The 12,716-nt window shown below is 38.9% G+C and overlaps 1 protein-coding gene across 12 annotated transcripts in view; it reads right to left on the bottom strand.

Annotated features, from left to right (window-relative positions):
• The window catches only part of ptprma (protein tyrosine phosphatase receptor type Ma), a 167,248-nt gene extending 160,840 nt beyond the window's left edge, over nucleotides 1–6,408 (bottom strand). For all 12 annotated transcript variants that reach the window (XM_032531513.1, XM_032531508.1, XM_032531510.1 and 9 more), the window contains exon 1: nucleotides 6,004–6,408. In XM_032531513.1, the coding sequence (XP_032387404.1) occupies nucleotides 6,004–6,076 (73 nt within the window). In that variant the 5' untranslated portion in view covers nucleotides 6,077–6,408. The remainder of the gene's footprint in view (nucleotides 1–6,003) is intronic.
• Nucleotides 6,409–12,716: the final 6,308 nt, after the last annotated feature.

Raw genomic sequence — 12,716 nt, 5'->3', positions numbered from 1 at the left:
GCGCCTCGAGAACGAACTTCAAACTATAACTGCCTCTCAAGAATGTAAATAAAATCACTTGCAAATCAACAGTTAATGATTGAATGTGGAGTGGCACTCCAGGGATAGGAAGATGATGAACCATATTGGTAGACTTTGGATTCAAAGATTTGACTCACTTTCTTTTGCAGAAAAGTGCCCGCGATAGGCCAGCACTTTACCAATTACCATATTTTAGTATATGGACTGTCACGTTTGTTGTTGTTTTCGCTCTATACTCCCACACTTTAACTTTAGAGACTTTGTTTTATTTCAGTTTTTATTTACATGCTTTCAGCTTTAATTTAAGCTTTAAGGCTTAATTAAGCTTTAGTTTCACATTCATTTTTGGTGAACAGTGTGGGTAGTCATTTTATTTAACACCCCCCAATCTTAGGACAGGGCAGCAGGACAAAGATCTTAAACATACAGTGCAAGCTCACAACGAGCTATTTGTGGTCAACAGTGGAATGTTCTTGACCGCGCAGGTCAGACATCTGACTCGATCCAAATCATCATGTGTTTCACTCACCCGAGTGTCAGCTGATAGAAATTCAACAACAAATTTGAAAATATGACAACAGAAAAACAGAGACAAGGCTATTTTTCAGGGGCACCACACGTGCGTCCGGCATTTAGCGCCACCTAAGACGATTGTGATTGGTTTAATGAAATGTCAATAAACCAGAGCATGTTTTTCTTTTATCCTGTCTTGTTTGGACTAACCAGACTTTCCTGTGCAACGCTGTGGAGATAGGCCTGTTAATGCGAGACTAATAGTTTTGTACCATTGAATAGGAAGAAACAATAGAAATCAGAAATGCTTCTTTTTGTGTGAGCCGGCTGGAGAGGTGTGTTGGTGTCTGGGATTGATGGACTGCCATGGGCAGACAGTGTGTTGTTATTGGGCTTAAAAAGTAAGGACCACCAGCATCTATCCGGACCAAAGTATGTATTTGCAGGTGAGTTTACCTGCTGTTCTGCAGCTGAGCAGCTAATTAGCCAACTAGCCAATTGCTTTCTGCACCCCAAAATGGGGATTTACATATTACAAAAGGAAGGCACTTTGTGCAATGTTTATTTGATGAAAACAGGAAACATTTCCCTTTGTTTGTGCCCTTCGTTTAAACGCAAACAGAGAATTTGCCTCTGAAAACAAGTCTTTCTAAAAACACTGACCAGAGTGGAGATTTTGGAAATCTTTTTTTGTACGTCTTCATGTAAACTGAAACAAATGGAGGTTTAGGCAACCACGGAAGTGAGGAGGAGAAGAGAAAGGAAGTTATTTGTTGCTATTGTTGCTATATCTTCGGGATTCTGATTGGCGTGGGCTTGAGCTTCTGGTTACACTGCCACCTACAGGTTTGACATGCTCTTGACGGCATATCCATTTTCAAGACTAGTTTTCTAACATTGACATAACGGACATAAGGTTGACATGTCCGTTTATGAAAATAGCCGGCCGCGTGTAAACATAGCCTCAAACGCCTCCAAATTAAAGCTGAGAGTCAGGACAATTTCATAGTCATTTTTAATCCCATGTGCTTGAGTACAGAGATAACTTAAAAAATATGTCACAAACACTCTGCACTTTCAATTGCCTTCTTAAGCTAACCTATAATACCACTTATTTTTTTGTATAGAAGTTCAATACCCAATAATTTATAAAGTGAAAAACAATCACAATGTGAAGAAGATGAGAACAAGACTTTATCTGAAAAGTAAAGTATGAACTACTAATGTTTCCTATGTGAATAGAGTTGTGTAACTCAGATACTCAACATATTGGCTAATGTTCAATTTAAAGAGTCAAACTGTGTCAATCATAAACCTTTCTACAGGATAGATTCCTGCCTGATTCAATCTCCGCACTTGTTTTGTTACCTGCCGTCTAAACTAATGGACAATTCCACCCCTGGTTATTCTTGCACTGCTATGCATCATGTTATTTTTTTGTGTTTATTTTGTGATGGAATGTTTATTATTTCTGGTGTTTCGACTCTTCCTCAACCTCCCTTATCTGTTGCTACTTCAGTTATTGATTTCCTACATTTCCAAGAATGCCTCTTGGCAACTTCCAGCGAACAGATGCTGACTTTTCCCATTCAAACAAAGCTGAATAATGTTTCAAGCTGTGCCTTTTGCTCCTAATGCAACGTGTTTTGTTATTCTGATAAAAGTCTAACAAGGATAGCAAATTAGATAATTAAATATCTTCCTCTTATATGATGGATTTCTCTCTCTAAAAAAAAAAAAAAAAAATGTTTTAAAGTCACTGATCTTAAATTTTGAAGGACATCAGTTTCTGAAGTGTGCTGATGATGCTTCAGATTGCAGATTTTCCTGCAATGGGAATGGTCAGGGAAATAACGTTATGTGATATGATGCATTAAAAAGGTTTTAACATCAAAAAACAAAATGCACCAATGCAACATGCATTACTGACAGCTCTTTTGCTTTAGTGTTTTGGGGTGTAATTTTCCATAAGGTGTTGGAATGTTGTTTGTTATTGGGTGTAAAACTAAGATGCACAGATATTGACAGGCCACATACTATATAAAATAGGGTACTAAAGTCCTCTACCAAGACATATTAAAAATCAAATGCCCCCCCCCCTCCTGTGTGTACCAGCTAGGATCAGTCCTTAGACAGCCCTGCTGACAAACTCAGCAGACCTTTTTCTAGGAACTCGCATGTACCTGCCGTGTTTGAACAACTTCAGTAAATCCATGTGTTTCCACCGCCTTCATTATCATCATAATAAAAGTGTCTGAAAAGCAAAGTTACAGAAGAATGTGGACACCTCACTTTCTGCTTTGTACTATTATCAATCACCATGGAGCTCCCACCCCCCCTCCTCCAACATTGGTTAAAGCCATCAAGGAGAAAAAAAAAAAAGAAAAAAAAAATCACATGCATATTTAATTTCATTCTCCACTGGCTCACACAAAGGAAACTGCCACCCTTCAGGACACCTTTCGGAAAAGTCTCTATTAAATCTGAGTCAGCTGGGAGAAAAAAAGGGGGGGAAAAAAGAAAACATTTCATGAGTGAAAAACTATCTAAATTATTGCCAGACTTCAAATGAAGTGCTGTTTATCTTCCCAAGCAGCCAATGTGTTGTTTCACTTCTTAGTCACAGCTTGGATGGCAATCAGGATCGGTCAACCAGGACGCTATCAGCAGCAGTCACTCTACAATGACAAACTACAGCTCTACACTCCAAGCATGGGCATTATTCTCAACACACGGCTCACCCCTATCAGAAAACAAGGCAGGTTTTATGGCTGCTGGAAAAGGTGGTAAACATAACAAAGCGCACAGCTCACTGGAATTTAATGTGCTCGGTCAAAAGACAGAGTATAGATATCAAAGGCCAGACCTTCTAGAAGAAAAGAAACGTCCTCATAATGTAGAAAACAGAATCACTGGACATACCTGTATACAACAAGTGATTTATAGTCTTGTTTTTTTTTGCCTTCTCTCTGAACCTAGAGTATCGAGTAGACACTTTGAATGCAACAGGGAGAGGAGGAAAAAAAAAAAGAGCAGTTCATCTCTACCATGCCACTTGAGAGCAGATATGCAGGTGCATTTTTTTATGGGTAAATTAAAAGACCTCCAAAGGACTGTTTCTTTGTGATTGAACTGTGGCTGCACAGTCACAAGGAGCTGATGTGCAGTGAAGTAGACTGGTACTCTGGTTACCTCAGTGATCTAATTATCACATGCAGCTGTTATCAAACTCCCCATAACAAATGTCGCAGACGGACACACACACACACACAATTGATTTCCTCCCGGTTTACATATTTACACACACACACTCATGCAATTAGGAGCACATTTATCGATGGTTTCGGGACCACTGGGAGCCCTACAGTGCAGCCCACTCCAATAAATCTCAGACCTAAAGGCTGCCAGCGGGCAAGACTGACACAAAAATGGATTGTAAATACTTTGAGCTGCAGGGTAAGAGAGTTTGCAGGCATTTGATTGACCCATGGCATTCATACTGTCTGATTGATAAAAAACTGTTTATCATAAAACCTTTCAATACTTTTTCTGTAGGTCTCTGAATACGCTAGTTCTCCTCTGTAAAAAAAAAAAGAAGAAAAAAAAAGAAGAAGGAGCAGTTTGTAGAAAGTGGGGACACATAAATGTAACACAAATGCAATTAGTTTATCAGCTAAGTTGTTTTTGTTAAACCAGAGTTGTGATCAAATTGACATTTTGAGACAAATAGTTTCCAAAGTTCTCCGGAATTCTGAATGTCTGACTCGTGGTCGTCCACTCCAGTACCTTGACTTCATCATCTGGGTATCATATTATATGTGTACCATGCTGCCCCCAACAGGCTCTCCAAAAACGCATCAGTTGTCTGTTGAATCCCATGGCATCTAGCTATTACTGAAGCCACACATCACATAATAACTTCACCTCACACACCGCTCCCTCAGAGTATAAGTAGGATATAAAAATCTGACACATTCAGATATGAGGCCATTTTTTAAGGTTGGAAATGCAACTTTAAAAATTATATTGGCAGTATGGATCACCCTCGAATGGACATTTATTGTCTCTATATTGATTGGCATAAGTATAGGCTGATGTGGCTTTTTTCAACATAGGTAATGATATTGTGGAGACAGAAATGATCCCTTTAGGGGTTAAAACAGACTATCAATGTTAAGTCCCCTTGGGCGATCTATGGCCATTACACTGACGGTAAAAGTCTGCTCTAATATTTCAGTAATTCAAATAAATCAAATGACTACTAAACCCTAAACTTTTTCTTTCTTCATAAAGCTTTGACTAGACTTACTGCAAAATAAAGGTTACCCCTGTATGAATAGCATTAACATGAGTAGGAGTACTGGTTTGTATCTATAGGGGGAAGTCAACAATCAGTCAAACAGTGATCGCATCAAAATCCATCACATTTGCAGAAAGAAATCCAAAAGAAATCCGACAAACACTTTTCAGAGATGTCCACAAGCATATATTCCCAGTGTGCATGCAAAGGAAAGAGGTATATTTGGAAAAAATACTTTTTTACCAGTTCATTTATTTAAAAAAAAGCTTTTTGAATGGGGACTGCACACAGACAGTTCTACAAAAATAAAAAAGCGTTTTGTATGAACTATACTTTTTTTAGTGGTTGGCAGTAATAGGGAAAAATATGAAAACAAATAAATGGAAAACAATACTACAACAGAGCTGGCATATGGGACTTGATGCATGGAAGTGGAATTGTTTTGGCAGTTAAGACCAAAACACTGGGATGAAACGAACTCACCATTATAATTCACATTTTAGGCGGTTAACTACACGTTTAAGTGACAACCGACGGGGGACATCATATCCTAAATTAAGTTCACGGGGAGTTCACGGTGGACAGGTCTCGTTTGGCATATCACCTCGCCTTTCACGACCAAGAGCGTGCATGCAGAGACATTTCGGCGCGTGAATCCCTTGATTGAATCACATTAGACAGCAACTTATCAAGATAAAGTTAGACGCAAATATTCAACTCCTTCAACTTGTGCTCATGTAAATCTTGGTGTTGAAAGCAGCGGAGTTGTGCCCCGTAGCGCACCTGCTCGTTGCGCACAGCGGCACAGAAGGTGAGAACAAACTACTGATGGATGCCAGTGTTGTAGCTGTAACTGTGACACATATCAGCAAAATAATCGTTTTCAGCTTTTATTGTCTACAGAATGCCATCCTCATAACTTACGTTTCTCTCGCGCTGCCACGAGTAGGCTATGCTCGACTTTACACCACAAGCATTAGTTAAAGCGAATTTACACCAAACGCATTAGTTAAAGCTAATTTACACCACAAGCATTAGTTAGAGCCTTCCAATTGCGAGTAAACTATCAGACAATATAGTGAAGCAACGGAGTTTCCTCTGCTGTGGCATAAAAACAAGACTGCGCATATGTTTTGCACGTGCAAACATTTCCAGGTAATCCTCCTTACCTTTAAAAACTTCCCCTCGTGCGGACAACAGCAGGGCTACTGCAGCAAACAAGCAATTGATAACTTTATCCATGTCGACAGCGCCGTCGTAGCGTTAACCCCGAGCCGCGGGGTTAACTGGCAACTCTTCTTTGTTTAATGCAACTTGAACCCTACCTATACTTTTTTGGAGTGTTACATCTAAAGTGTCATCTCTTTGTCCTCCGTCCCTTGGCGTGCTGTCGGGGTGTGAGAGAACACTGTCGCAGACACGGCTGCTCCTTGCCGGCTTGCTCCACACTTGGAGGAGGAATGTGTGAGTGAGTCCTGATTCCGGAATTACGCGTGGATTGAGTGGTCAGGCAGTTCCAGGAGAGCAGCAGCTGTGGGCGCGCTATCTGCCCCGTAGAGGGCGCCTGTGAGCCCAGCCTGTGAGTAGAGGAAGACAAGCGGAGGTATCCCCTCCTTGTGACTCTGTTGGCGTTTATTTGGAGAAGCTGTGGAGACTAAGGTTGAGGTAAAGTAGTGCAGTTAACCCAAGCCATGTAAGAACCTGCGCCTGTCAGCCAGCATTCATTTAAGGTAGGCCTAGAAATTACAAAAAGAAAAGTCAGTGGTATTGGAATGGATCTTATGACAGCCTTCGATTATTTTAGCACAAAGTACATGCATACATACACAATTATGTTTTAAATGTTTTGCTCTTTAAACTTGTGTTTTGTTGTTGTTTGCTTTACTTCCTTTTTTTGTTTTATACCCCACTGTTAAATATAACTAAAATTAATGATTGCAAAATCAACATGTTGATTTTTTCCTCACGATCTTATTAAAGCACAATATGTAGAAAAGTTCATTGTTATCCTATCTAGTGATGCTTTCTATGTTTTAGGTCAGTTATACATAAGTGGTCTTAATCTAGAGGGCCTGGGGATTGTAGGGCCACAAAGAGAACTGTAGGGTTAAAACCCAGCTGCCTTCATATTTATTTATATATATATATATATATATATATATATATATATATATATAGTTTGTGTGTGTGTGTAAACAATTTTACTCACTCACTGTTATCATTCAAGTACCAATATGAATGGATTTTTTTCAGAAAGTCATACATTTGAAAACAAAACATGTCAATAAATGAATGAATCTCAAACTACTGATGAGGATTATATGATACGAAACCTTCATAACACTTACTAAATGGACTGTGTGGCCGTTACCAAGATAATAACATCAACTTGAAACTTCTGCTTTCAAGCCCATGTGGATGAGAAGTTCTCAATAAAGTACTCAGAAAAAAGATGAAGTTAACAACTACAAGTTTGCTTTCATTTGAGCAAACTGTATCTGCTGAGGTCCATGTGGTGTGATTAACAGCCATAAATTGACCCTGCACAACATGAACTCAACTTGTGACCTGCACCAGACTGTATTGAAACAATGTCATGTTTCACTGATTTTTTTTATTGCCAAATCCTGAAAGGGGATTTTATTAATTAAAACATATATGCTATATACGCCTTTTGCATGCTTAACTTGACACCTTAATTTAATATTTTTTAAATTGTCGCCAGCTGTATTCTTAATCACATTTCCCCTTGTGTGTCCTTTCTGATCAAACTCACGCATTGATCCTATTAAAGGGAAGCCCACGCTGATCTTCCAGATGACATCATCGCTTGACCTGGTAAAACAGGGCCGTATCATCACACACGCTTTTTTCAACATTGATGAATTAATAAGGATGCCTTACTTTAACATATGCAAATATTTGTTTAAAAATAAAAGTGATATAGTATGTGGCCTGTCAATATCTGTGCATCTTAGTTTTACACCCAATAACAAACAACATTGCAACACCTTATGCAAGTGCAAACAACCCCGGGATTTTCTCACAGCAATATCAGACAAAGGGATGAAGAAACAACTAATGACAAAGTCAGCCAATGTCATTCCCTTATTGTTTTTGCATGCATAAACACACATGGCCATTTCACTTGTACCAGCAGTTTTCATGGCTCATTAAAATGCAGCCAGATTGACATGACATGAGTCTACATTTAGTCTAAAAATGACCTTGTGTTGTCAAGGATATATGGCTCCAGTTCCTGTTTTTTTTCGTAAGTTCACTAAACAATGGCTGAAGCATTTCATAGAATTGCCACACATCGTTTTGTGGTCTTTAGGTATTGTCTTGGCTGCATCTGTTATGTTGCCAGAAATGCATGAATACCAGTCTGAGCAGAGCCATCGTGGGAATTGATGAGAATGTAAACTCCTCTGATTGGATAGAGGATGGAATGGAAAGCATCATTGTTTGCACTCATGAATGCCGAGAGTGAAAATGAGTTTGTTTGTCAGTGTGTAATTGTGGGCTGTGTTTTAGTGGTTCTTCATAAACACATTCCTAAGTCATATTCAACAATTATATCTAATAATATCCTACTCCACTATTTTCAAACGTACTCCAACAGCCCTCATCATCAACACCACCCGTCCTGTTCCACATTTGATCATTTGTACTGATGTTAAGTTGGACTTTACATAGATTAAAAGTACATATTGTTACAGCATTTTCTTCATAAAATTAACGGTCAGTCCGGTCAAGTGTGCATTCATGTGTTCAGATGTTACAGCTTACTGAATATGTGGATATCTTTTTAATCAAAACATAATTTGTACCCCTGTTTGGGAATCAGTGTACAACTAAGTCTGGGGTGATAGCAAAAACAAGCCCATGTACCATGTACCATGTCCATTTTCTTTTAGACAGTAACCTTTCACAAGCTTGCTTTCATCGCACTCTCAAAGCAAGACAGAAATGCTTTGACATTACACTGATTGGACGGGAGGTAGCAAAACTGATGCCAGACCAGCATCAAAAGATTCCATATTTAGGTCTCAAAGGTTATGACAGTGGCCTATCGTCTCAGTGACTCACTCTTGCAGTTTTCTGAACAACATCCTGAGCTATTGAATAGGTGATATTGACATTTCACTGGGGTGAGCCTCCGCCAACCACAGAACAACCTGTTGACCGTCAGCAAATCTATTTCCAGTCATATTTCTCCCTGCAGGAACAGTTTTAATTAGTTAAACATAAGAATGGCAGTCTAAATAACACTTTGTGGTAATAGACAAAAGTAGCAGTATAATGTCTGTCGATAAATGCCAATCAGCTCACCCTATGTGAGGAGTCTCAGTGTGACTGAAGAAATCACAGACCTTAAACGGCTCTCCAAAGAAATTATTAAGCCTCTCCTCATGTGTCTGCAAAACAATAGTGATTTTATCATTTAACTCCACTGTGATTGTACCCTGCCTTGATTGTCAAAAGCTCAATTCGTGATTGATTAACTGTCTCTCTTTATGGGAAGTCACTGGCTGCTGGTGATGCTAAACTGTTTTTTAAGCTTTGGCTTATGAATGCAAAATGCCTTTAAATGAAGAACAGGGGTGCCAATCTATGCTCACCCAGTTGTTATATCTTGCACAGCGTCTCATTATAAAGTAAAGTAATCTAAGCACGCAGCAATTAAATAAGGACCAGCAAATCCGACAAAACCTCCTACTGCAATGTTCAGTGATCCCCAGTGTAAAGCTGACCACTAGTGAGTGAGTACCGTTCAATGCGATGAGGTGGGTTGCCAGAGTGCAAAGATTAAATTTATTGAATTGTCACAGTGGTTAAAGTGTGTTTTACTTGACTGTACACAGGTCACTTTTTGCATGTCAAAAGTGGATGCCTGATGTTACTTCATTAAATTAAAAATTAGTTAATGATTCTGTAAGTTATTATTCTGTATTGTAAATTGTATTATCACTAAAATAGTAACATCACAACAGAACACTGACACCTGAATTCAGGTCATCTGACTCACATTGATTTAATATCTTTATAATTTGACATGTCCCATGATCATTATCTAGGACAAAGACTTATTCAGGAGGGCTCATCTATCATGAATACGGTGTGCGTGCGTGCGTGCGTGCGTGCGTGCGTGCATGCGTGCGTGCGTGCATGTGTGTGTGTGTGTATGTGTGCGTGCGCGTGCACGTATGTAGGCTGGTGATGGCGCAGTAGATATGACACATGCCTTTGGTGTGGGAGATCTTGGTTCAATTCCCACTGCCGTACATCAACCAATGTGTCCCTGAGCAAGTTACTTAACCTGTATTTGCTCCAAAGGCGTGAAACCTCTGACACACACACATATATAAATATAGCAATTGTAAATCGCTTTGGATTAAAGCGTCAGCTAAATGTAATGTGTGAGGATAGCGCAGAATTTAATTTGACTAAAGTAGTAACAGGTACATGCCAACAGAGGTCACTTTTCTGTCTTTTACAAAGCACCTTCAATCTTCACTGAGTGGTGAAAAAAGGTTTATGACCTTCTTAAATGTACTGACATCTAAACAATAATTGAGCAGCCAAGTTGGAACAAACTCTGTTCAATTTACAGGCACAGCTTGGTGTACCTGTAAAATACAACATTTACCTAGTCAGACTCATCCCGTTGTAAAGCTGCTATGCTGCTGCAATTCAATATAAAGTCACTTGACTTCAAGCACCTTGATGTTAGTTGAAGGAGTATTTAGAAAAGGGAAGTGTACGTGCTTTACAGTATAATATTAATATACGGTACATTAAAAAATGTAAAGTGTATTTAAAAATAGATGTACTTAAACATATGTGCAATCTGGGTGCCCACATGTAGAGGTTTACTCCTCGACGCAGTGGGCTGGGGTTTGACTCCGGCCTGCGGGCCTTTGCTGCATGTCATTCCCCTTTCACTTCTTCAGCTGTCCTGTCATTAAAGGCCTAGAATGCCCAAAAAATTATCTTTAAAAAAATACATGTACAGTCAAAAATTATTCATACCCTTTGCAAACTATCACAGTCTATGGGAAAATCCTAATTACCCTGATTCATTGGGAACAGGTTTTTTTAATCAACTCAACAGGTGAAAAACAAAAGCTCTCTGCTGTTGGTTTGTGGACAGTCATGGCTAAGACAAAGGAGCTCACTGAGGACCTGCGATTGTGCATTGTGGCTGCTCACATGTCAGGAAAGGGCTATAAGACCATATCTAAATGTTTTGAAGTTCCAGTGGCTACAGTGCAAAGTATTATTAAAAAATACAAGACATTTCACACTATGAAAAATCTCAGAAGATGTGGTCGGAAGCCAAAAGTGACACCTGTGCTGGCCAGGAGGATAGTGAGAGAAATAAAAAAGAATCAGAGGATCACCATCAAGCCCATCCTGATGAATCTGGGCTATGCTGGCAACTTCTCAAGGCAGACAGTCCAATGGACACTGCACACCGCTGGGTTCAACGGACGCAGACCAAGGAGGACACCACTTCTCCAGTTAAGGCACACAAAAGCCCGCTTGGCCTTTGCTAATGCTCATCTGGACAAAGAAGACTTCTGGTCTTCTGTCTTATGATCAGATGAAACAAAAATTCAATTGTTTGGCCACAAACATAAAGGAGAAGCTTTCAACCCTAAGCACACCATCCCCACTGTCTAACATGGTTGTGGGATCCTGATGTTTTGTGGTTGTTTTTCAGTGGACCCGGGAACCTAATCACAGTAAACGGCCCCATGAAGAACGAGCAATACATCCAAATTCTCAACATCAGGCAGTCTGCAGAGAAACTTGGCCTTGGGGACCAGTGGACATTTCAGCACAACAATGACCCAAAAGTGGTGAAGAAATGGTTAGTGGACAAAAACATTAACAATTTGCAGCGGCCCAGCCAGATTCCTGACTTAAATCCCATTGAGAATCTGTGGAGGGAGCTAAAGATCAGGGTGATGGCAAGGAGACCCTCCAAACAGAAAGAGTTGGAGCTCATGGCTAAAGATGAATGGGCAAAAATACCAGTGGAGACATGCAAAAAGCTGGTCAGCAATTATAGCAAGCTTTTGATATATAAATAATTTGATATATAAATAAAGGCTTTTCTATTGATTATTGAAATGGGTATGAATAAATTGGACATGCCACTTTTTGTTCAAATGTAAATAAAAGATGAGTAATATTTTTTCCCACACATTGTCCAATTATGCATGTGTCATTTGTAATTAAGAAAAAACTTGCTGGTTGAATAAAAGTAACTTAAAGTTGGAGTTTGCCAGGGGTATGAATAATTTCTGGCTTGACTGTATGTGCAGTCCAATGAACATTCCAATGTACCACCTTACATCATAAAACCTGTCGGACAAAACTTTTGTTTTGAAATACGATTTGAACAACATAGTTAAGTAAAAATCAAAAAATACAATTGTATTATTTCAATATGATTCTACTAAAAGCCACATAACTGTAATCTTGACTTAAATTTCAAGTTATTGGACTGGTTGAATATGCACTAGAATATATCAGTGCAGGATCTGTCACATGTGTAAACATTTAATATGCAACACTATGTATTACTTGAACATCCATAAAAATGAACACTTTCTTTTTTACTTTTTTAATTTACCCAAAGATCCACTTTATAAGACCATTCTACATTAGTAAAATTTGCATAGCATCAGTTAAACGTTCCACATGACTATATTAAATAATTATTTTGCATATTTGTTGCTTCATGTATGATGCAGATCCACAGAGGCAATAACTGCATACATGTAACACAGTGATCCAAACTTAAATATGCTTTAATTAATGTTAACTTAATTAACATTAAGTTTGCTATAAATAATTTGAATTGAAT

This window comes from Etheostoma spectabile, chromosome 12, assembly GCF_008692095.1.
Source record: "Etheostoma spectabile isolate EspeVRDwgs_2016 chromosome 12, UIUC_Espe_1.0, whole genome shotgun sequence".
Lineage (NCBI taxonomy): Eukaryota > Metazoa > Chordata > Actinopteri > Perciformes > Percidae > Etheostoma > Etheostoma spectabile.
Note: the sequence above shows the minus strand (reverse complement) of the source record. Positions and strands in the feature narration are given on the sequence as shown.